Genomic DNA, 26,829 nt, shown 5'->3' on the forward strand with positions numbered 1-26,829 from the left:
CGTTATGTCACTTGTATGCGTTGCGTCACCTATTACCCTGACAGCTGCAGCAGCAACGCTGACTCTAAGCTTATAGAAAGCCACATTCACTATGATTGAGGTTGAAAGTTTTCTGTTTTCAAAGTCTGAGGCTGTGGTTCTCCAGAGAAAAACAGGTCAGAGGTATGGATTTGGGGGTCTAATTTGCAGGTGCAACTGCAGTCTGTTGGGGTGATGAAAGAAGTGACGGTCAGCCTTAAACATAGGGTGAAGAGCTCAACCCTAAGTAGATGCACTGGCCCTCCACATCCAAAGGAGTCGCCCAATCGGGGCCATGCCACCAGCTCTGGATGCGTCCTTTGTTCACCTGAGTGAGCAAAGTAGGCAAAGTAGCTTTGTTTCCATTGCAAATGTGTGCAGAATACAGACAAATGTCTTTGTATTCTGCTGACATTGAAAAAACACAATGCCCCTATGCGCTATTTCCATAAACTGAAAAACGCAATTAAAATCACACATGAATAAGTTTGTTTACACGATAAGTCATTAAAAATCATGGCAGAGACGGATGTAAGCAGTTACATGACATATATTCATAATTCAGCCATGAGGCTAGCATTCATCTGTCAGCCATTAAAAGAAACGTTGGTGTCTTATTCAGGCGTTGGCGCAATAAACCGCTTATACCAGAAAGTCTGGTGAATGATAGAAATGTCTTCCTATTGCTTTTTTCACTCTTAAATATCGTCCACAAACTATTGCCATTGCTTCTTCCAGTTGGGAAGTTTACTCTGTCTGTTTACTCTGAACTCCCATTTGGTCTCTAAGAAGTTTTAGATACTTTTTATAGCAAGATTTTTGCTTCCAAATTACAATTGCTTTGAAATTGAAACTTGCAGGTTCAGCCCAAAATATTTTATGTTTTAATCGAGCACAGTTTAGGAAATTCAGGAAACGTTGAGCTCGGCATCAACTACGGTGTCCGACTGTAGTCAAAAAGAAGAAGTAAAAAGGAACTAAAAACAATTATGGTGCTTTCTGGCACTGAATACTGGGATGGGGTCCGCCGTGTAATGAAAAGCCTCGGCTCCTGCGGTCATGTGGGAAACCACAAGGCAAATAGAAGCAGCTGGACACAACAGACACTTCATGGCGACTGGTTCTACATTTCCAACCCATCCTCTTTGCACACAGAAATACGATGCAACTGGCATATGCTGGGTACTGTAGTACACATACGTGCAGATGAGGTGGGGCTAAAAATGGCAGCCGGGCTTTTTTTTTTTTTTTTCTTTCTCTGACCAGCATGGCTTTGTGGTGGAGGCAGCAGACACACCCTGCTCTCTCCAAGCAGTTATTTACAGCAGCTGATGCTCTGTTAATGTGTGTGTGTGTGGGTGTGTGTGTGTGTGTGTGCATGTGTTTATTTATATACTGATTTAAGGACTTCCTATTGTTTGCTGAGCAACATGTTGGTTTGGGAAACATCAGTTAAATCAGCTTTTGGATGTCAAATCTTCAGGAAAAGTTAAATGAATTCTGCCAAAAACATTCGAAGTGATTTTTTTTTATGCAACATTCACCCTGACACAGTCACACTGACGAACGTTACAGACACTGGATGTACTGTATGTTGTGTGATCAAATTTGAGGCAAAAAATTTTATATTTCTGTAGTAAGTGTAGAAATCCAGCAGAGGACAGCAGAGAGTTGTATTTTTATTTCTCTTCCAGTAGATTTAACTGCAGCATTTTGAGCGTAGATGTTTCACACCTGAGCTTTAAGATGGATTTAGAATTGAAAAGCTCCGATATTGTTCTAAATTCACTGAAGAAAAAGTAGCTGTGAGTTTTGTGATTTGATGAAAGCAAAGGGAAAGGAAGCAGAACTTCAAACATGGTGTGATACCAGTAGCACTCAGCAGCTAATGATAATCAGATATTAGTTAGAACATCACACGTGTGCGACCTGCTCGTGCGTTCAGCAGTCGGTGACCTCCCAGATCAGCTGTGATTGTCTAAATGTGAAGACAGACCAGTGTGAGTCAATTTGTTCCTCTGTCTCATGTCCTTATGTTGCCATTTTGTAGCCATACACTTAACCGTTCTATATCAGGTTATTTCTCTTAGTAGTCATGTATATTTGATTAAATATGAAGATAAATATGCATACAAATGCACAAATCCAACATCTAATCTTATGTAATTGTATGCTGTTTTCTAAATATTTCTAAAATACGCAACTCTTCATTTCCATTTTCTTCTTTCTTTCTCTTTTTTCTCCTGTCCTTCATTTTCTTCTACATTTTCTCTTCCTATTTTTCTTAATCGTCTTCATTTCCAACTTAATTTTCTTACTATTATTTTTCTTCTTTGTCTCATTGTTAATAATTTTATTATTACCAACAATAATAGCTATCTGATTAATAGTAATTATTGTTATTAATTACGTTTAATAGTTAATAATAGTAATTATTACTATTAATTATTTATTCATAATACAGATAATTTATGATTATTATGTTTGTAATTATTATAGTAAATAATATGATCACAATAATTAATATTAATAACAATAATGATAGCAAAATAAAATTACTAAATTTTGCTATCTATATTATTCTTATTGAAAATGACCACTCAACTCCATATGAAAAGCCATTTCTGCCACTCTGATGAAAAAATGTAAACATGTATCTCTTAATTTAGAGCCAAGTCATAATAATGAGTCACTATCTCATAACTATGATATACAACTTTTATTTCTTTCATCAAAGTGGCAGAAATGTGCTTCCATACCCCCATACAGGTTGTTTCATGTTATGTTTCTGTTTAGAATCCCAGGTGAATATATTCCCCCTGGTGGAGGAATGTGTTATTGCAGTTCACCAACTAGCCCAACAGCCTGCGTTCCTTTTAACTTAGCAGCCTCAGTTTGTCTCTGGGTTTGATCCTCTTCAGTCCCGGCTTCATAACAACCCCACTGTATTTCCTCAAGCCTTCTCACTTATTTCTCTTTTGCGTGACTTTCTGACCTTTTCACCTGTGTCCCCTTGTCCTCCAGCTATGGCAGAGTTAGACCTGAGTCTGAGCGACGCGCTGACCGACAGCCCCCCGCAGCCTGGCTTGGAGAGCAAGGTGGAGAGGGACTTCGTGGCCCAGCTGGAGGCCGAGGCGTTCGACGACCAGGTGAAGGAGACGGTGGGGAAGACAGACTACATCCCCCTGCTGGACAACGACGACACCCGGGCAGGTGAGGAGCTGAGAGACACACTGATCCAATATTAATATCTGTATCGGTGCCGATATTGAAAAAAATTCTAGATCGGGTATCGGTGACAATGTACCTGATCAATGATCTATTTTGTCTAATTCTATGCTTTGTGCTCTGAGTGACATCATGCTTTATTATTTATGTTATGTTATATTTAGAATTCCTAATTGCACTTTCTGAACTATTTGAAAGGTTTATTGCAGTTTATTTTTTACATGTTTGACCAATGTAGTCAATCTATTGTTTTTGTCAGTTTCAGTTTCTTTATCATTTATTTTAGATTGGCTGTTAGACTAATGGCACTGACTGAACAAACTAAATTGTTGTTTTTTTCATGTTTGACTAAGCTTGTGAAGCTGTTGGTGTTTTAAAGTCTGCTGCACTGGTACTGCGTTATCAAATAATCAAATAATACAATGACTAACAAATAGAAACGTTTTAAGTCATTTTAGCTATTTTTGTATCAGATCGGAATCAGCTGATACTGACCCTTAGATATCAGTATCGAAAGTGAAAAAAGTGGATCAGTGCATGTCCAGTACAGTGTGAAAGTCACTTAATTTCTGTATTGCTTAGGATAAAGAAGCTCCTCAGGATATTCTCAACTTCCACCACATTTAAATTCAACCAGATTACTGTCACCCCCTGACTGGCCTTCAGAGTAAAAGCAGAATCGTTTTCATTGTGACTTTCTATATAAAAAAAACTTTAATTGTAAACTTTACGAATAACCCGATTCCACTTGTCTAATAAAGTACTGCTTGCCGATAATGAAGCGAAGAGCCTGCCTGGTTACAGGAGCTGCAGCTGTTCCTAAATGACTGGTAGCGTTAGGCAATGCGAGACACTTGCTGCCATTTTGGATCAGCTTGCGTGTCATTCAGCCGCAGGGACGGCATTAGCTTGCAGATACGCTTTGGAACAGGTCGACCGGCTGGTAAGACATGGATATCGGATCCTCAGTCTGCTGCAGAGTGGATGCTCCATCACCAACGTTTCAAGAAGAAGAAGCTGCTCATCGTCCTGCTTGCTTGTCGAATTGTGTTTTCTATCAAACAAGACAAAACAGCCCATGAAATGGCTTGTAGTAGTTTCATTCTGAGATTATAAAGCATCAAGCTGGCCCTGAAAGAGTTGTGTTTCTTCCACTAGTATTGTTTCCTGCCTCTGCTTATCTTAATGTCACCCCCAGTTTGTGCAGGAATGCGACCTTATTCGCGCTGCTTAATGCGGCGCAGAGCAGCGAAAGGGGCGGCGGCGCCGAGCTGGGGAAGAGTCAGGCGGTCGGTGCACACACAGATCAAATAAAGCGGTGAGTGAGCGGGCAGATGAGAGGAAGTGACAGCTAACCGGGGATGACTCGGCTCTCGGGCCTGTTTTGGTTACCCAGACGCTTCGCTCAGACAGTCAGACCGTGTGTGGGCACTGGCCTGTGACAGCCGGCTGCGGGACGGGCCGTGGGTGGCGTTGCCAGTGATCAACTGTGGCGTCCAGCGCGCGCGTCGGGACGGACGCAGACATGCTGACGCGACGAGTGCCAAACAGCAGGGCGAGGCAGTCCGCGAGTCATTGTCCTCTGTCAGCAGGAGCCGAGGGGATGGTGGGGGCGCGGAGGGGGGTTGTTGTTGTTTTTCAGACTCCTGCACATGAACTGAAAGGTGAACCGTGATTTATGTGAGTGTGATTCGCAAATGAGTCTTATATTTGTCTTTATGGGCATTTTTTTTAAAGTTTCTCAGTATAATATGGCAAATATTTATGATTTATTGCTTTACCGTACTTTGAGCCACATAAAAGAAAAATGCATATTATACCCTTTAGTAGGTAGAAAAGGAGCAAACTACAATATATATATATATATTTCTACTTTTACACACGCACACACATATACAGTATATATATATATATATGTATAGTAATATACATACAGTAAGAACAAGATATTGAATCATCAATATCATGGTTTATATGATGATACTGTCTTTAGACGTAAACAAGAATGCATTTAGCTTGGAGTAGTGGGAAGAAGACAAACTTATTTTTTTTCACTCCCTATTCATATATATAAAATGTGTGGTTGCTAGGAATGCACCAATTTAGCGCCAATGTCTTTAACTTTTGGAGATCTGTGATCGGTTGATACTTATATGTGACTGCAATCTTATACCCTTACCTTATCTACCTCAGAAAAGGTCTGAAAGTCAACTCTCTTCTAGCTTGGTGGAATTGTTCTGCCATAATAAAAGAGCATTTTCAGTCTGAAAACAGGCTTTCATGTCTTTTGTTCTCAAAACGTTTAATACTTTAGCTTACATTTTCATTTTGAAAGCAGGACTTCATGTCATTTTTTTCAAAACTTGTAAGGCTTGTACTCAAAACTTCTCCTCATGCTCAGACGTAGTCTCTTCTCGGACTCTCTGCTCGCTTTTGAAACACCTTTTGGCAGTCGCTTGGTAACCTCTCAGCCAGTAGAATGAAAGTGTTGTACTGGGTGCGTTTGTTTCCTTCAAGCAGATGTGCCTGTGTGGCTACTATTGATTGTAGCAACCTACGCCATCCACTGGATGTAAGAAACAACGACGTCAGCTTTCTGCTCCACAGTACACCAAACATCCGCCAGCAGTGTTTGATTGCTAACAACTACTGAGCTTAGGCAGGATTTTTTTCACCTAACCAACTCCCTAGTGACATTGCAATCTACAATAACTCTGAAGAATCTGAATTAATTAGTTACATTTAATTTCCCTTTGGGATCAATAAAGTGATTTTGAATTTGAATTCAATATGTTTAACTGGCCAATTAATATAACAAAGTTTCAAATACCTTTAAACCTTGAATTCTCGGATAGATTTAAAAGGAGGCATCATGAATGCAGAGAAGGAGGAAATTTAAACTATTCCTTTCGTTATCCATAAGCGGTAAAATAAGATCTTTAGTAAACATAATTGAATGAATTACATGTGCTAAAAAAGGTCCCAGCCAGAATACCAGGAATGCAGTACTATATCATATGAAGTATTGCTGCAAGTTCATATCCTAACTCCAACATCAGGGATATTTCTTACATACTGTCTCGGCCATTACTCAGTGGTCCCAAATCTTTTTTTAAATTATAGTTTGCAATTCATTTAAAAATCAAATCCCAGAGACTGGAGCAACAGAAGAGAGGTGCAGAATCCAGGTTGCTTGAAGTATGTGTGGAGTTCACACAATCAGTGATGATTTGAGTTGCTATTTTCATGTTGGTTCTTTTTTTTTTTTTTTTTTAAGTAACACCAATTGCTAGGTAAAATCTTGGCTGTTGAGAAATGTTAACTCTCAATATCGTTTCTCAATATTGAGAAACTATATTCAGAAACGTTTCTCAATATTCTTTCTCTGGAGGTGTGGACTCTGTTGAAGCTTTAAACTTTATCTAATATCTAACATTTGCCCGTGATGTACGGGCAAACCTTGTGGAGGCTATGAAAGTTACCGGAAATTGCCAGTGTTGTAAACAACCACCCCCCACTTCAAAGGGAGAAGTGCCAACACACGGACTGAACAGCTTCATACTTCCTCCGTTGCCATTGCTAGAACTGCAGGCGGACCAATTTCGTCGTTCACAACTTCTCCGTCCGTATTCTGATTGCCCCAGTTGAAATTCTACTGGAGAAAGTCCATAATAGAGTCACTGTATTGCATGAATAAGGGAGAACTGTATGGACATATTAAACCTGGGCCATGAGAGGGACGGTGTGGGGATGGGGTGCTGGGCTGTTGGGGTGAAGGAGATGATGTGTTCTTATACATCTCAGAAAGTATGTAGTTGTGCCCCTGACAGTTGGAGAAGTTGTGACTCCGATATGGCGACGCCCATATTTTGTAACATTTATGAACATCGTTTTAAGCTGTACTTTCCACCTTCAACACCAGTTTTCATTTGTTCAGTTTGGAGTTTCACGCTGTATATGTACCATTAATTTTAGGCGTACCCTTTCATGAGAGTCTTAAAATAATGTTTCCATCACAGCTTGCTATTGTTGATGCGGGGAGCTGACAAATTGGAACTCGAAGTTGGTGCGGTCCGAACAGCCGCTGCACTAGCAGGAAAAACCTCCAGCTTGCTCTCACGCTGAACGAATCGTGTGCGGTTCCATTATGTGTTCGGGGAAGCCATTAGCAGCCAGAAGGACAGTAATGAGCTTGCTTGTTTCTGTGTGTGTATGTGACTGTGTGTGCAGACGCTGGGGCTGCTTTGGAGAATGGAGAGCAGGAGGCTCATGGGGTGCAAAAGCCTGGTAAGAAACAACAATTCCCCCAATTCTATCTGCTGTCGGTCACTTTGCTAGAGCTGCTTGGTTCTCCTCATCGACCAGTCCTGGCCTTTTAGTCTTTTCTTCTTTTTTCTTCTTTGTTCCCTTCTCGTCTGTAACCTCAGTTTGATTTTGCATGTTCTTTTGTGTATTTGTTTCCTTTGTTTTGGAGTTTCCATTCAGAACAGAGTGTGAGCTACTCTCAGTGTTTCCCAGCATCCCTTAAAGGCTCATCTTTAAGTTTTCCAACCTTTGGGAATTGGGCATCCCGTCTGAGCAAGAATAAGGGCTGCTGATATTTCTATTTGATTTCCATTTAATTTGGCTGATATATCTTTTTTTAATATCTGTTAATGCTTTTAGACTTTTACTGTACATGACATTCAAACATTGGTACTCACAGGGAAGGCTCACAGGGAAGGATATACTGATAAACTTTTTCTAATTTCCTTAATTATGGGAGATCAATGATCTGCCAATACTTACATGAGAAACTGATCGCATCTCATGTAGATGTGATTGGCAAATGAGTCTCATATTTGTATGGACAAAAGAAATTGGTATCAGCCAAAATCAGAATCGGCAGGGCAGACGTTTTAAGGATCGTTGATCAGTCAGAAAACTGCATTCAGTGCAGCCCTACTTGCAAGCGCTCACACATACTCACCATGCAGATGGGCATGTGTTGTCCAATGGAACTTCAACATGTGAAGAAAGCGACCTCTTGATTGCCAGATTGCCACATTTGGCTATAAAACATCTTCACTCTTGAAGCTTCTACATGTTTTGTTAAATTAACCCCAGAGACATGAGTGTTTGTCATTGGGATATCTTTTTGTGAAAAACTAACATAAATTAGTGATTGTGTCATTGTGAGCAGGAAGGAAAAATGGTTTTCATGATCATACCTAAACAGAAAGCCTGAAAAATGTTGACTTTTAGTCTTTAGTCATATTTTTGTCAGTTTTGCTCATTTAGAAACAGGTTTTGCAAACTATCCTAGAAAGATTATACAAATAAGGACTGAAAACATTGATCTCAGGATCAGAGTTGGATTTACGCCTGGACTAGAAAATCTTGGTATGGCAATAATAATGGTCAATATATCGCCATGCCTTGGATTAATTCAGCAAACTATTCAAATCCCTTAAGCCCTTTAACTTAGGTTGCATTCACTGCTTTGTCTGCTTTAGTCAAACTCCAGTCTGTTTACCTAAAATGTCCGGTTTGTTTGGGGAGGTGTGGATGTGGAATCAAACTCTGATGTGGACCAAAAAATTGAACTCTGCTCTGCTTACAAACCTAGGTCTGGGTTTGGTTGAAGAGAACACCAAGTGAACTGGAGGCCACTCCAAGAAGGAAGTGGTCTCCAGGAAGCAGCCTAAAGAGCTGCTTCCTGCACTTTAGGCATTCTGGGTAAATTCAGCAATAACAAATGCGCATCTTTAACGCTAGCAGGAGGATGACTCGTTGTCTTTTACCAAAGGCAAAAAAGAAATCTTCCAACGACAAACACTGGCGCCACTCCATTTTTGTTTCCATTTGGTGAAGAAGGAAGTTGCACTCTGTGTCTTCTTTAGAAGTTTTCATGTCGTTTCCTTCAGGGGTTCTTGGTTCGTGGTGCAGAGCCAGGAGGCAAGGAGGGAAAACAGATTTTCAAAGGGTCTTGGTTTGTTTGACACAGTGCAGTGTGAAAAAGAATCGCACCAGCTGAAAATGTAACAAATGTAGAAATTTTGTTCCCCAGTCAAACCGAGGCTACTGGACTATAAGGAGTGGAAACACCCTTAGTTTCTCCCAACACAGCTTTTTCATTTTGACTTTATCCTTGTTGAAATGTTTTCTGACTCAGGATCAGTTCCCTTAGACTTCGAGATTTCATCAAAACTTTTTCCAAACCTGATCTCCGCATCCAGATCCAGAGGGTGTGAGTTGACCAGAATCCTTTCTGTGGGTGAATGCTGTTGACGAAGGGAGGAGCCAGCATCTCTGTGGATCAGCTGGAAGTCATCTCCATGTTTGCATGGCTTTGCTAGGTCATTTAGTTCCTTTGCATGCGTCCAGCTGAAGCTCTATCTGAGTTCTGAAGAGTAGGAGAAGGGCTGCGTGTCTTTGCCTCCTCCTTTCTTTTCTCCTTGACTAGATTGGAACATCTGGCCTATAGGTGCGCTGGATCCATTCATCACTGTAGCTGCAGCCGTCCCCAGAGACGGAATGCGGTTGGGCGGCAAAAGTTAAAAGTAGTAACTGGGTCACGGAATCGAGAGCATAGACCCAATCCTGACAGAGCAAATATACGTAGATGCATTTGCATGCACGAGTGTTTCCTGTGCATGGATGCAGCATGCGCGGTGTTTCTGCATGGCTTTTAATGCTTCTTTCAAAGTATGGATTTGTGTTTTGTTTATGAACAAGAATTGAGCTGTTTACGTTTGATTCTGCTACTAACGTGCTGTCTTCCTTTCCCTCTTATTCCTTCTCCTCATTGTTCTTTTTTTTCCACTTACTCCTGATTTCTTCCTTCCACATCATATTTTTGTCTGAACTGCTTCCATTTTATTCCCTCAACATCACTCACAACCTTCCTTCCTCCCTCCATCACATTATTTTCTCTTCTTGTGCTCCTTCCTCGACACCATGCTTCAGAGGACTAAAACTCTTCTCCATCGGCCCGATGACTGCCTGTCGACTCCGCTTCTGCTTCTGTGCACCTCCCCTCCTCTCTTCCTGTGCAGAACAGACACACACACACTAGTCGTCTGATACACGCGTCCTTCATCCTGCAGAACAGACAAGGTCTGAGGATGCGAGACAGGATTTCACACTTGGACTGAGTTCTGTACGCTGAGTTCCACCAAATACTGCTGCGACGCAATCCGGTTCCCTCCGCTGGGCCAAACTAATCAGCCCTTGGCACTCTGCTGATTAGGGGATATGTGCAGAATCGCATTCATTAAAAAAAATTATTACAATATTGTCACTTTTTCCATCGTAAGTCTGAGCTAAACAGAAATAATAATTTTTTTAAAAAAAAGCATCCACTTTGTTCAGTTTGGGTTCAAAGCTTAATGTGGCAGAAAGAAAGAAAGATCAGGCAGACATCGAGTTCAGAAGTTCACGTCCTCACACACCCCGTCTCCGAGGCGCAGACACACACCATGCAGCGCTCTCTCTCTCTGTCTGATACAGATCAAAGTGAGTCGCCGGCGCCGCGAGGTCAGTCTGTCAACACCCCAACACCAGCACACACACACTCACACTCCAACATGACGATATGTTCACTCACCTAAGGACTGTTTGTTTTTCTTCCGTCTCTTCCTCCATTTCACCCGTGAGTGATGCGTCTCACTTAGACTGGTTTTAACCCAGAGGAAGAAACTATTCAGGTTTTTAACCGGTCTCGTTTAAAACAATCGTAGCAAATAAATGTTGATCTTGTTAGCCTCAAAACCTTTTATGCAGACTACAGGTAGTAGGTCGCAGGCAGAATTTGCTTCACACATTAGATGTACACATAATCTGGTCTGGTTGCGCTGAACGCTTTAAATAAAAACTACTTTGTCCTTTTCTCTGAAAAAACACCAGCACAGATTAAGGGTAATCCAAAGGATTCAGGGTGTTCCCTCTGAGGAGATGAGAAGTCGTCTTTAAACTCGTGTGTTCTTTCCAGATCCAACTCACCCTGAATAATAGACAGAGAACTTTATCATGTAATATTAATATACACCGTGTTCCAAATTATTGTTATTATGCAAGTGATATTTTCTCAGATTTTCTTAAATGGTCAATGATGATGGTCAGTATAATTTTCAAGTCATGAACTATTACTGAACAAAACTCTCCATGAACAGTATTTTTTTTTTCAAAAATAAAAAACTCAAAATGCACTGTTCCAAATTATTATACACAGCAGATTTTCTAAACATTTTATGGATTATAAAGAACTTCAAACAGTCATTCTTTGAATGTGCAGCATTAAATGGTCACATGTACTAAAATCAAAAGCTACTTCAATCAAAAACATCTTAACAGACTTAGTTACATGTTAACATTGGACCTTCTTTGATATCACAGCATAATTCTTGCATCCATTGAACTTGTGAGTTTGTGGAAAGTTTCTGCTTGAATTTCTATGCAGGATGTCAGAAAACCTTCCTAGAGCTGCTGTTTGATATGAACTGCATTCCATCCTCAGATCTTCTGCTTGGGGAAACTCCAAAGCTTCTCAATAGGGTTGAGGTCAGAGGTCAGAGGAGAATGGTGACCACACCATGAGTTTCTCCTTTCATGCCCATAGCAGCCAATGACACAGTGGTATTCCTTGCAGCATGAGATGGTTCATTGTCATGATGAAGATGATTTTGCTACTGAAGGTACGGCTCTTCTTTTTGAACCATGAAAGAAAGTGATCAGTCAGAAAGTCCATATACTTTGTTGAGGTCATTTTCACACCTTCATGGACTCTGACGGGGCCGACCAAAGATTCTCTCCCCATGATTTCGGCCCAATAAATGACTCCACCACCTCCTTGCTGACGTCAGAGCCGTGTTGGGATGTGGTGGCCGTCCACCACAAATCCACTACTGCGTCCATCTGGACCATCCAGGGTTGCACAGCGGTCATCAGTGAACAAGTCTATTTGAACATTAATCTTCATGTATGGCTGGGCCCACTGCGACCGTTTCTGCTTGTGAGCTCTGGTTAGGGGCCAATAGTAGGTTCATGCACCACAAGCCTCTAGAGGATCCTCCACCTTGAGCTTCCAGAGGCACCAGCAGCTTCAAATAACTGTTTGCTGCTTTGTAAAGGCATTTTAACAGCTGCTCTCTTAATCCGATGAATTTGTCTAACAGAAACCTTCCTCATTGTGCCTTTATCTGCACAAACCCATCTTTGTTCACAAATCCCTTCACAGTACGATAACGCTTCAGTTTTTGTTAAATATCTAATGTTTTCATACCTTGTCATACGGCACTACACTATCTGATGATTTTCATCAGCAGAGAGATTCTTTCTCTTTCCCATATTGCTTGAAACCTGTGGCCTGCTTAATAATGTGGAACATCCTTCTTAAGTAGATTTCCTTTAATTGAGCTCACCAGACAAACTAATCAACCAGCTCTCTGAAATTAATTATAGTGATTCAAAGAGCCCTGACACACAATACCATCTATAAATGTAATAGCACAACAAAAATATTTAATCTTTATGACACTTAAATCCAATTTGCCTAATAATTTGGAACACGGTGTACGACTAACATCTTGGGGTAGAACGATACGTCCGTCTCATAAAACAGGACAATACACGGTATCAGGTTCACAAGAGTGACGCAACATGACATTTTTAGCATGATTTTTTGGAAAAACTGCAAATAAACATTTTTTATTTTTACAAGTAGGGTAAATCTTTCAAAAATTCCCCCCAAAAAATCTGGGTTTAGTGTAGAATAATCCAAGGCTTGCCCTAGCTTTTATGTTTGTATTATTTTAAAACAGAAAAAAAAGAAAAAAACGACTGACAAGTTCTCGTTTATTAGTTTTCACAAACATAATAAAGGTTTTCAGTACTTTATGGCACACTAGCGCCTACAACTAACATGGCTCGACACAGTTCTGTGTGGTTGTAAGGGTTTTACACTAGTAACGATTTTGTGGTACCAGCCCCCTTTTAGAACATACTTCACTAGGGCTCACTAGGCTAATTGAGGCTAACAATGTAGAGTCCTTTACAATACAACAGTCGCTGTTATGAGTCAAAAATAACAGTGAACGAGCATGTCTGGAGTTTTTAAGGACAATAGCAGACTCAACAGAATGTTCAACAAACCATCTGAACTCTAAAACGTTGCGCTAAGTTGAGCTGCGATGCTAGACGTTTGTGGAAAAGTCCTAAAATGCAGTACAGTGGCCCAATAGTTAGCACACTAAAGCAAATGCTAACTTTAGCTTGTTAGCAGTTAGCTAGTAGCATCACTCTCACATAATACTCACTCACAGCCTTTACCAGACAATATCCCATGCTGATAGCATGCTGATAGCCCTTTTTGAGACACTTTTACGAATTATACCATGTTGTTTTATTATCGTTACACCTTTACTTACTTAGCTTTAATAACTAGCTAAGCAGAAACTTGATATTTCCCCTCCATTTTCAGTGTACTCACATCTCTAATATTCCTGTGGCTTTACATGATCAGGAAATGACAGTATGCGCTTAAATTCACTGAGATGTTAGCAGAGGTCACGGTAAGATACAAACACAGAACTAAAGAAGAACTTTGGTTTTGTGTCAGTTATGAATGTTTTTTTTTATTATTTTTTTTTACTTTGCTTTAATCAATGCGGACATCACTGGAGTGCATTAAATTTAGAAGAACTTCTGTATGTGGGAAGACAATGATTCTGGTACGCTCATCATGTTTAGGAAGTAGGTTTTTCCACACGGTTTTCCATTTCCCTGCAACTTAAGCTACTGGCCATGCTAACATGATGCTACTGCCACTTGTGTCACATTTGCATAATTTTGATCATCTGGTATGAAAGTGGTATGAGTTTGTATGTGTGCTTTAAAAGTTTATTTCCAGAGTGTTTTTATGTTCCATATTATCAAACCGACCCTTTTTATAGACGTGCCTGTCTGTGTCCTCGGCCTGCACCTTCTGCTAATAAATGGAGATATAACCCACACCTTTTTGGCTTTTGGTTTCTATTTCTTCTAACTGAACTGTACTAAACCTCCTGTATGAACTACATTTATTGACTTCTTTCTTGTCACTGAATAAGCTTTTGCATGTCTATCGATCTTTCTTAACATATGCCTTTTGATGTATCTTGCTTTGTAAGAAAAAAAGATGACTACTCATCTGAGGTGTGACATCAGACAGAAGAATATTTTTGACTTTGTGAAGCATGGATATTGAGAAATAAAATAGGAAAACCCAGTTATGTTTGTTCTGTTCTTCCAAAATTTTTTTTTACCCTTTTAGAGTGAAGAGGAGAATAAAATACATTTTCTTTAGGTATAGCCAGTATATAATAAAGGAGTACATCCAAATTAGGAATGACGTACATAAAATTCAAATAAGACACATATTAAAGTAAACGATTAAACCTTTTTAGAGTAATTGTGTTTTGTTTTGCTAGTGTCAAGAGTTAACGTTTTGTTCAACCCAGAAATTTCTTGCTTTCTCATACAAAGCGGGACACAACTACATTCACAGCTTGATTGGGGCTCATAATAAAGGATAAGTGTGCACACCTCCAAATTGCACCTACTCATTTTTTGCTGGCAGCTGCTAACCAAGGGGAAGCTATGAGTTTCTTATATTGTCTCAGGCTCATACTGTCAGGCTATCAAAACAAAGCTCTGACATTACTGATTAATAGAAAAAACAGGGGTGGGGCTTCATAAAACCCTAAGAGATTGGCAAGTTTAGAGTTTTCATGTTTAATTAAACTGAATGCCATGGTGATTAGTTTCAGTGAGACTTTAGGCTACAGAGCCTCCGTCCATCAGGAAATAAACATTGGAGTTCTTCCTTTGTGACTAAACACATCTCTGCCCATGTCTGGGCTGCTTCCCAACCCTCTGCTGTCGAGGACATTTTCTAGCCAGAGGTCTTCCCACACAAGCTTATGTTCTTGCCTGATTTGTGAACGAAGACATGCATTAAATCTGTTGTCACTAGTTTTTGTGTTGTGTGATGATCATTTTTACAGAGACTGTTGAAGGAAGCCTCAAGGTTTTATAGGACCAGAAAACTAACACCTGTTAGTTACATTTGTTGAATAGGTTGGGGATGTAAACAGATTTTTCAAACTAGGATTTGCTTTGTGCCAAAAAAGGAGCTACAGCACCTGCTATGTTGTTGTTGAAAATTTAAAAAATACATATGTTATTGTACTTATGTTTTTTATCTAAATGAAGGAAAGTGTTTAAATAGTGTCTTTCGTTTCAGACCAGTGTTCTGGTATCAGTGTTTGTGTTCCATCAACAAAGAATTCAGTTAAAAGTTCAATAAGCGGTTGGATACACAATATTAGTTGATTTAGAGAACAGATTTAATAAGATGCATCTTCTATAACCTCCTATCATCTTTACGCTTGAAAGCAGATTTAATAATTATTTTTCAGGTACTGATGATACTGCACAGTTGTGCAATTTACTCCCCGGCCGATATATGTGACGGTATTACATTCAGTTTGTGATGACCTTTGGTTACCAAGGTGACCTGTATAAACCTCTCTGTCAGCATGGATATTTCTGCCTGTGAGCGTCTCTGTAAGGCGCTCTGCTCTGCTTAGGCTGCAGCTCTTGTTCTGTGAGTGAAGGATGAAAAGGCGGAGAGGCAGAAGAACGTGGGCGTCTCCTCTGTGTTGGCAGTTTTTACTGCTGTGATAGTATTAGAGTTAGAGTACACCACTACCAGACGTACTGCACCAGCATCACAACCAGGAGACCCTAACCTTGAAGAGAGTTCCATCTTTAGCAACACTGTGTTACGGATGTTGTGTGTGCTGACGGACAGTAGAGACATGCATTACTGGACGAACATGAAGCCTTTTCATTGATCCTTTGTTAAGTTCTATCTATTATTGATCTAATGGAGATGTTCTGCTGGAATAGATTTCTTTGAATTATTGATCAGGTCTTATGACTTTTCTGAAAAATGCTCTTGGCTTTTTTTTATGAATTAAGCATGTATCTTAAGCTACAGTTAAAACATGTAGCTAGCTTTTTGAAGCTAAGTTAAGCAGGTATCAGCAAACAGATTGCAAGGCATTGTCCAAAGCAAAATGTTGCAACTGATTTTTATTTGGTTGGCTCTTACAATAATTACAAGAAAAGAGTGTGTTAAGCCGAAAAAGATATAGAACAAATCAATATAAGTAAGATTTAGACACCAATTTCACTTTATATTACAGACAAGCTGGTAGCAAAAAGGTTGAGACTGATAAAAAAAAAGGAAGTGCAAAATTACTAAATACATAAAGAAATAAAATTGGTTCAAATTGTGGTAATCCATGACTTTGCAGTGGTGATGTACATTCAGTAAACTATAATGTTTGACATTATGAGCTAAACAGAGAGGAAATGGAATTCTATTCTTGGAAAGTTTGCCTATTTGCGTCACACCTTGGTGCGATGCTACCTGAGAAGCTCTTGACTGCTGTTAACAACAGCAGCCAATCTAGGAGCGCCATTCATTTTCCTTCCTGATTGGCTGTAACCCAGGAGTGGAGATACGGAAGACTGTGGATGTTGGATTCTGCTGTAGTGTCACAGCGGTTTCCACTGTGCGCATTAATGCATATAAAGACATATGAACTAATGAACTAATACTGTTTGAACTAATAAACTGTGCTAATAGTTTATTGTGTAGTGAAGAAGGAAATGGAGATGGCCTGTGTCAAAGAGGGAGGTTAGGAATCTACTGTAGCTTTCCCTCTGGAAAGCAGCAAAGCCTTTAATCAAGCAAAGCCATCTTCACATACACCAGAGTGAGCAGTCTCTGGAAAAGCTAAAATGAAAGATATGACACTCACTGAAAACCTTAAAGGTTGTGGGCTGTGTTCTTCCTGCCTTGAGACATTCATTGAACTAAATTCTGACATGAACAGGCAATAAAATCCAGTACTCAGGTCTTATCCCTAACCTGAATCAACCCCTACAGGGACTCACCCCCTTAACCTTTTGGACATGGTTAATGGTTGTTGGCAAACAGCTTAAAGACTTCCTAGCCTTTCTTGCGGATATTCTGCAACCTAGCTGAGTGAGAAGGCACACTCAAGGAACTTGTATTTTATTTTATATGATTTTCACACTGTAACTCAGAAACTTTTAGCCAACCCTATGTTTGGATAGCTTGATAGACTCCTGCTGCCACACAGTTGTACTTAGTTTAGGAGGAATGTAGGATAAATCCCCTTTAATATTCATGATGCAGCTTTAATCCATGAGCGAGAAAATAAACCTAATTCCTCTCTCACTGAAGACGGAGAGCTTTTCATCTGAGCGTTTTACATTTGAAGACGTGTGTTTGGCTATGATTGAAAGAACCCCCCTTCCCACCATGACTCTAAACTCAGGAGTGTAATCTTTCTGCCTGCTTGACATTAAACAAGTAGACTCCAGTTTAGGTGAATCAGCTCAGGTGATTCCTGTTGTCCTTACTGCACTGCAGAACTACATCTGTTGATTTGACAGACATTGTCTTAATGTAGACCCCCTTAAATCAGCCAAGTAGAGCTAATTAATGACACTAAGTATGTAGTTAAAGCATGACAGTTGGAAATGTATAGTAGAATAAACGTGTGGTCAAAAATCCTTAGGCAGGGCTCAGTTGGACCGAAGTAGAAAACACAATGAAGACGTTGAGTTCAGAAGGAGGACAGAGCGGCTGCTTCTGCTTTCTCTGCTTCTTCTTCTGTGACAGACCAAAGCTTGTTTCCAGGCTACAACAGGGAGGTGTGCAGGACACACTGACAAAGTAGGTTTGCATTCAAGGAATGAAAGCCAAGATGGAGAAAGGAAGGGTTCCACAGCTGGATCTGTGTCAGCGCACGATGCCTGCAGCTCTTATCAACCACCTGCTTCTCGCAGGAAGACACAGACTTAATGCGCCGACTTTGACACATCCAATGCACCTTTCTTCTCTTCTACTTCATATTAGTCTAGTTCAGGACTTAAATGGTACTTGTTTTTTATCTGCTAATTAACATTGCTAATTGATTTATCTGAAGTGCAAGGATATGACATCATATCATAACAGAGTTGTTGTGATGTTACAGGCTAATTCTGTAACAGGACTCATAAGAAAAATAATATTTGTTTGGTATGTACTTCAGTTTCTGGGTCATCATTTGGTACAACAGGGAAAAGAGTAAATGCTATTTTTCTATTAATTGTCACAAACCGAAACATTTGCAACAACAGAAATGATCAGTTTATGAAAAACCTCCAAGGTCAAAGTTCATGTTAGACAGGAGGGTTTTAGTGTTTTTATTCATGCTTGAGTGACCAACAAGCCTCCAGTCACTAGGTGGCAGTAATCAACAAGCTGACTGCTCAGCCCAGTAAAAGATACTACTTTTTCTCTTACTGTTTTAAGACTTAAAACAATAAAATGAGCTATTGTTCATTTTATTGTTGTACATTTTAGTTGTAAAATGTTACAACTAAAATATAACATTTTAGCTGTTGCAGCTTATTTGATTAATCTGTTCTGATAACCCAAACAGATTAATTCAGAATGCTGGTGTCAGTAGTTTGCACAGACAAATGATCAGGTTCTGGATGGTATTTAAATACCGGGGGACGTTGAAAAAATCTGTTTTCTCCAGCAGCAACTTGACAGAAAGTAATTGAAACCCACTGATTTAGAGGCGCCATATGTCTACTGTTAACTTCATATTCAAATAAACAAGAAACAAACAGTTTTTTATTGTGGTTGTTCTGAGCAATGTTCAGCTGGCTAGTACATGATAACTACTACTATTTGATTAACAATAAATGTCCAAAGCTAGAATATCTTTCTGGTTAAAAAATACATAAATAAACAATGATAATGGGCTTTTGTTGTCACTCATTTAGAGCTATTAAAGCTTTTTCCAGTAAATTAATATGCATCTGATCATTCCGCACTGAGTTTGAACAAGACTGTGAAGTGCCACAAAGTTTACAAAACACATTATTAAAACTTTTGGTTATGACTGTAAGTTTAAGCCTAATATGTTTTTTTTTTTGTTCGTTTTGAACCTTCCTAAATATTTTACTTAAAAGATATGGGAATAATACCTTTTTGTTATATAAAAATGCAATTGGAATGATTATAAAAATGTAAAGAGGACTCTTCCAAAACTTCGGATTCATCTCAGCAGCTCTGCAACCATGACTCAGCTGTTTTCATGATTAATGCTGTGCTGAATCAGCATGGGACTGTTGACGTTTGGAAAAGCCGCTCTGTCCTCTCTGTGAACCGTCGCCGCAGCAGCACCATTGAAACCCAGACAGAGTCAGTGTTCCTGCTGCAGAGCAACAGGAACACATCAGAGTTAGCCTCAGGACATTCTGCAGGACTTCTGCCCATCCTGCCAGCTAATCCCAGATTATGCAGTTCTGGAACTAAAGAAAAGAAATGGCTGCCATGTTGAGCCTGGCATGTTGGGTTGGAGACAGTTTTGGTATTAAGTTTCCATGAACTGGAAGCTGATGGGATGGCTCCAGTTGGACTTTTAAATGGACATGTCTGCTCATTGGTTGTCATGTACTGCTGGGCGATGAGACTTCAAAAATAAAATCTGAAAGTAGATCAGATTTTAATAGATTTTTTTCTGACTCTTTTTTCTAAAAAAGAAATTACAAACGTTTGTATTTCAATCATCCCTTTTACGTGTTGGACGACACAGTATTGGTGCCAAAACTAGGAGAATGCTTTTGTTTGATTACAAGAATATAGTCATAATATTGGCAGAATAAAGACATAATTTTACCAGAATGTCTTAGATTTAAAGAAAACAAATCTGTTTTGTTTTAATGAGAAATAACCAGCTCAGTTTGTGTTTGTTTCTTCAACATAGACTCAGTCACAATTGTTTCAAACTTCTACTGCTGAAAATAATTTGATGCTGATGTGTTAATAGATGAAGTATTACCTTATCTTTAAAGCCAATTCCAAATTGTGACTTTGCTATATGCTCAACATTCCTCGTTTAACTTTTTTGTGTAGAAGTTTTCATTTAATCACTACTTAATTTGCCTAATATTTCCACATTATTCTGGCAATATGAATGTTTATTCTCACATTATTTTGAATTTATCATTACATAACTGTTTCTTACTGTGTCTGTATTCTAATAATATTGTAACTTTATTCTTGTTATTAAAAATTAAAAAGTCATAGCCTGGTCCTTATATTCTATCGTAAAGCTGACCTGAGTTAAAAGTTCCAATAAATAGAAGCTGTAAAACATGCTTGCCAGACAAAATGGCCGCCCATGGCACACTGACATCTCTCTGAACTGTGGAAACCGAAGGAATGCACTGGTGGAAAAACAAATCCAGATTTTCCACAAATTAAATCTTCAAAAACCAAAAATGTTATTTAATAAAATAATCAATGAATCAAATGAATTTACAGCCCAGCCATACTTTCATGCACCTTTAAATCTGCATTAATAGTTTTCCAGAAACACTGCATAATTTCAACGGTTCATCTAAGCTACCAAGTTGAAGCTCTTCTGCATAGATCAGAGCCAAATTAAAGGAACACGTCATATTTCGCCCTCACATCCCTGTCCAACCCAGTCAGAACTGTTGACACGGCTGCTTGGGTTTCGCTGCTTGGCTACCGTGGCTTTGCAGCGAACAACCAGTGTGTTGCGTTTCTTTGCCACTGGCCCTGTTGTATCCTGACCCAGCTGGCACGGTTCAGCTCTCTTGGTTTGCAACAAGGGGAGTAGAGCAGGGGAGCAGGCTGAGGCTGAAGCTGAAGCTGAGGCTGAGGCTGGGTCGGCTGGAGGACGGAGACTGACCCGCGGGCTGCAGCCACACGAAACCAAGCAGAACAACCGCGCTATCACCCCTTAGTTCAGCTTGGTGCTAACTTATTCATTATGTCCTATATCTTTCTGGGATACTCAACTAATTGTTGTTATCTATTGGACCCTGTTGGTTTATTGAGGATCTGTTATAGAAATTAACGAGTTTTGTTAGGCTACCATTCAGCAGTTAGAATAATAGCCTCATCAGCACCTTAAAATATGTCTTCTTGTTAGTAAAATAAGTCATGCTTAGAGTGTTTTATATTATAAAACATCATACAATCACCAATTATGAAACGAGTAATAAACATTATATTCTGCCAAAAGCCATCATCAAATATGTTGATCAATGTTCAATTTACTATCAATCTAAGTAGATTATGGGTGCAATATGCATTTAGCTAATGTAATAGCCATAGGGCTTTATACACAATATAGAACATGTTGATTTGGTTGGGATTCATTCATTTCCATTCAAAAATTATTACTCTTTCAATCTCAAAGGTAAATCAACATCTAATAATTTTCTGTTGTAATATGTTTTTCAAAAAATGACGTGTGATAAATTTAGTAACATTGTTGTGTTATTGGGTTGTATAACATAAGCTGCGTTTTAAATAAAAAAAATTTCATCGATTATGTAATTGTTCAATTTGACATTTTGAAAATGAATTTGCTCATTGGTAACACTGCAAAAAACAAACAAAAATTTTTTGATAAAGTTTAGGTGCTAAAATGAGGCGTATTTGTTAGCTCTATTAAAAGTGGATATTTTTGTAAAACTGCAATAGTTTTGCTTTTTTTCATGAGTCACATGATCAACCACCAGATTTTACTGCTGGTGCAAACCACAAAGGAGACAACAGGAAGTAGATCATGGCATGTTTTTTATGACCTATTGTGCAAGCAAACTCATTCACTTACTTTAATTGCGTTTCTTATTAAATGAATACAGTGCAACTGCAAAATTGTGTTTTTTCGACTCTGGCAGAATATTGACAAAGTTTTTTGTAATGCATCTATAGTCATCAACAGAGCTGTACTGTCAAAGCCAATAGGAGAATTTGACTTCAGTAGCCACATTCAACCCAAGGAGGGCAGCACTGAGACAGTTTTAGGCCAAATATTACAGATTTTAAATTGTCAGAGAAGCATTTTAAAATTGTTGCTCTTTAGGAACAATTTAGACAATTTATCTGCAAAAAAAAAAAGTTGATTTAGGGTTTAATCTTTAAATATGTCCAGTTTAAATGCCAGACCCCTTGTAAACATACTTCTGGATAACCTGGACGCCGTTTGTAACTAGCAGTGTTTGACTTTCTCAGAATAGCTGTAACTCCAGCTTGCTGTAATACCAGATGTGATCATGATGTGAGTCAGATTTAGCATGGCAGGAGTTTGACTGTAACTACGTGCGACTGGCAGTCGGCCTCATCAATCTGCTGGCTGTCTTCAGAACAGCCAACACTGGCTTTCAGGAGCCATTTTTAAACATATCTGTGTAGAAGCAGGGCTAAGGGAGCCTGTTTGGATTCTTCACTTTAATTTCTCAGCCTGATTTCTGTCTTGGTTGCATCTTTAAACGAGAGCCCACATGTTACTGTGCGTTCTTATTTCTCAATGGAGCACTGATGAAGTGCTTCTTAGTGGATGTCCTCATGTCCCCCCATGGATGAGTAAGCTTATATGTGAAACTGGTAGCTGTCCAAATCTCCATGCCATGTGTTTCCAGCCCTCTGAGGTCAACTCTTACATAATTTAGAAATGTAGTTCACCATAATCGCAGGACTGCATTTATCCTCTCTGCTTGTGGCAGACATCACTCTTAGCTGGTGAGGGCAGCTTGTTGTTCCCAATTAGCTCTGCATGTTTGGCCCACAAACATGTCCCTGTGTTCATTTGCCACTTGTGTACGATTGCTAAGCAACAGCGTCTGATGTAACCAGGAGAAACAAAAGGGCAAAGAGGCACTTTAAGTCACTCTGCCTCAGAACAGAAATGTGAAAGAAACTCATAAGAAATACAAATGTTTGTGTTCATGGACATAAAATCAGATGGTGTCAGTGAGGGAGCAGCGGCCACCACCATGCATAACACCTTTTATCAAATCTAGTTTTGAGTCTTTCTTCTCTTTACAACATGATTGCTGAACTGCAATGACTTCTAATGTCAGAGCTTTGAAAAACTGTTCACCCCACTTAAACTTAACATGGTTTCACGTTGCAAACAAAAAAAAAGAAAAGTGTAATTTATGTGTGATTGACCAGCATCAACCTCTGCATCATTCTACGAGAGAATGAAAACAATAGTTTTTACCGCGGGTGCAATAATTGCAGTTTTCTGACAGATCACCAATAATTAAAAAACTTGACCTACCAATTACGATTTAGGCCGATACCATTTTTTGTTTGTTTGTTTGTTTGAAAAGTTGCTAAACATAGCAACAAAGTCTCTTAAGTTGGCGAGAGTGGGGTGACACATGCATGCGATCTCCTAAAGTGAAGGAAATTGGGACCGATTTATCTGTGCCTCCTCGTTATTACAGATAAAAATGTCATAAGTATGATGAGTGTTTGGATTCAGCCCCTGTTAAGTTTTAGAACGGCTTTTAACTGCTGTCACAGGAAGTGTTGTGTGGCACATCTAGGGAGTAAAAAATACCAAATAAAAAGACTATGAAGAGCACCTCAGGAGTATTTACAGAGCTATAAGGTTTGATTCAGGCCTGGACTTTAACTAGGCCATTGTTATTCATCCTTGCATCTGTATGTTTAACGCTGTAGTCCAGCTGGAAGGTAAATCTTAACCCAATTTCAGATTTCTCTGCTGTCAGTGTTTAGCTTCAGTCATGTGACGGTGTGTTCAGGGTGATGTGCAGTGTTGGTTTTTCTCCTATACACACAACATTGTTTTGGTCTGTTCAGGCCGGTGGCGTTCTTCTCATCACTCTACCATGGAGGATGTTTAGTGGAGTTCATAACTAATAGTGACTAGTCAGTTTCTTCAGTGTTTATGCACCATAGCCCATACGCTGATAGGGAGAGACAAACTAAATTTTACCCAAAGACAATTAGCAGCTCCTCCATGTTGCAGGTGTAACAGTCTGGAAGTGAGTGTGTTATGAAAGGTCATACAGCTGGAGCGTAATGAGTCTCCTGTTGTGCACCGACACACCTGTTCACATTGGTTTATACGTCGTTATCCAGGGAAACACACACACAGCCATGTGCTCACTGCTGGTACATTAACCCCAGCGCAGCGCAGCCAGGAAATCCCCCCTCCGGGGCAGGACGGTGGAGAATCTGCCTGGGCTTCAAGAAGACCGCCAGTGAAATTCCATTCCATAATTTTTACTGAGCTCACATTGTCACAAAAGACATGAAGCATCATTAGAATGTTTTGGCTCAGTGGAGGATAAGTATGTGTATTGCCAATACGTCCCCTCCATTTTGTGCTTTTAAACCGGCCTGCGTGCTTACACCATGACGTTTCAGTTTATTTTCTTCAACGTTTTGATCCTCGTTTGGCCTGCTCGACTCATTGAAAAGTTAAAGATTTTGACATTTTGTCAGAATAGTTTAGTCAAAATAGCTCTGATAATTGTCTTTTACAGATTTAGTGTGGCAGGAGTTTGACACCGTGTACACCATGAGTAGATTATAAATATTCACTCTAATTCAAAGTGTACACAAAACATCCCCAGGTGGTCATGAACTGACACGGTCTGTACGAAACATTCTGCAGTACTTAAAAAAAACTTTTGGGTACGTAATGGTCAACATTGCAAGTGGATGGCTAAAACGCCACGTGTTTAGAGCTGCTTTCAACCCATAACCACTGGAACATGAATGATGGCACTCCACAATATGTAATGTTTATTGGTTTCTCAATTGGTGACTGTTCTTTTTATGACTTCTTGTCTTTGTGTTTTTATCATGTAAAGCACTTTGAACTGCTTTGTTGCTGAAATGCGCTATACAAATAAACTTGATTAAACCTGACCAAAGATGCAAAATGGAAGAGTGTAGATCTGACCTATACCTATTTCAAAGGGTTCATGATGCTAGGCCCCCAGCATCACTGATCTCCCACCATACCAGTGGAAATAGATTATTTTCCCCACATTTATCCTTCATTTCACACCAAATCCAGCTGGATTTAGCATGGTCATCACCTTCCTACACAGTTTTCCTCAATTCTCATCTCCTTTCTGTGCTCCGTTTTGGCGTTTTCCCTCTGAGCTCAATTTTTCCAGTAGAATTTCAATCAGGGCAATTTAAGAATTGTAGTCTGCCTTTCCATAGGCTTGCAGTCTGGCAATGGCGGGGGAGGAGGTGATCAAAGCTGTTCAGTACTTGTTGGCCACACTTCCAAATATTGAGGAGGTAAAGTTGGAACAAAGGGAACCTTTAAGACATTTTATTGCTGGCAAAGATGGCATTTGGCTTGGGCCTTCTCTCTATGCGCTTCTCACAGTGGGGGATGGTAGTTTACAGCGCACGCAATTTCCGGTAAGTTTCATCACGTACTTCATGGCTAAACATGAGCGATTGGTTAAAATCAGATCCAGTAGTTTCAAACTTCTACAAAGTTTGAAACTTTGTAGAAGTTTCAAAGAAATTCTCCAGCAAGAAATTGTTTCTCTGTAACTGAAGATCCAGACCATCTGTATGATGACTAGCTTAGATGCCATCAAATTGATGTTATGGTGACTAAACAGGAAGTTATTGACAACTCAGAAGGCTTTCCAGTGTTGGATTTTGTGGCTGCAGTAGAAAGGCTGGTAAAGGACATCAGTTCTGACCCGTCTCCTTTCACTTATTCTTTCGCCAAACTGATGTTTCGTGTTACCAGCTCAGAGGTCATTGAGTGTTTCTCTCCCTCCCCAGCTGTTAAAAAGACATTTGTCTTTGGGACGCGATCTGAGACAGCCCACAGGGTTCAGTTTGGGGTAAACATGCAAACATCCAGGCCGTGTTAGCTGTTTTTCGTGCCAGTGCCCCTGACCGACCTCAGTGAAACTGCTCAGCCTGATCTCAGCACCTTGGACAGCATCTCCGCTCAGCAGGGGGCCAGAGGAGGAGGGGATAGATGCTTCCGCCTGTTTTGCTGTAACCTTTTGAGCTTCACCGATTTTAAACAAAGAGCAAGTTTGTTTGTTTGGGTTCCACCTCTCCGCCGTGCGTCGCCTGTCCTTTCGTATTTGACCTTCTGAATCCTGATTTCGTGACGTTGGATACCCAGAAACTCTGATCGTGGGATTCATTCTGGAATCGGTCCGAGGTTCTTCTGATAGATGGGCTTGTGCGTTCTATCGAGACCGCCAGCGGAACGTACCGAGGCCCCTGCGTGTTGTATACATGGAAGCGTTTGTGACTGTGGGTAGCATCCTGTCTGTTCGCCTCACTGTCACCCTGTGTGTTCGCTGCTAGAGGCTGGGGAGGTGGGGGGTGGTGGGGGTTGCCATCGGTGCCTCCCTCTGCGTCTTCTCTCCTCCTCGACTTCACCTCCCTCCTATTCTCTATCCGTCCTCCTTTCCCTTCATCAGGTTCTCCAGGTTGTCACTCCTGATCAAAGACAAGTAATGTCCTGCTGTCTTTCCCTCCCCACTTCCAGTTGTACTGTTGTCTCACACTCCGACTCCTGATCTTGACCGCGGCCCCATCGGTTCAGGCCGGACCTCTCGGACAGGAACTGAAGGGTGGCGACAGCAGCAGACGGGGGGCAAGAGGAGGGG

The 26,829-nt window shown here is 40.1% G+C and overlaps 1 protein-coding gene across 10 annotated transcripts in view; it reads left to right on the forward strand.

Annotated features, from left to right (window-relative positions):
• The window catches only part of map4 (microtubule associated protein 4), a 94,442-nt gene that overhangs the window by 19,394 nt on the left and 48,219 nt on the right, over positions 1–26,829 (forward strand). For 8 of the 10 annotated variants that reach the window (XM_023326384.1, XM_023326376.1, XM_023326375.1 and 5 more), the window contains exons 2-3: positions 3,043–3,231; positions 7,477–7,533. In XM_023326384.1, the coding sequence (XP_023182152.1) occupies positions 3,045–3,231; positions 7,477–7,533 (244 nt within the window). In that variant the 5' untranslated portion in view covers positions 3,043–3,044. The remainder of the gene's footprint in view (positions 1–3,042; positions 3,232–7,476; positions 7,534–26,829) is intronic. The other 2 variants (XM_023326378.1, XM_023326382.1) reach the window with 1 other exon arrangement.

This window comes from Xiphophorus maculatus, chromosome 21 (assembly GCF_002775205.1).
Source record: "Xiphophorus maculatus strain JP 163 A chromosome 21, X_maculatus-5.0-male, whole genome shotgun sequence".
Lineage (NCBI taxonomy): Eukaryota > Metazoa > Chordata > Actinopteri > Cyprinodontiformes > Poeciliidae > Xiphophorus > Xiphophorus maculatus.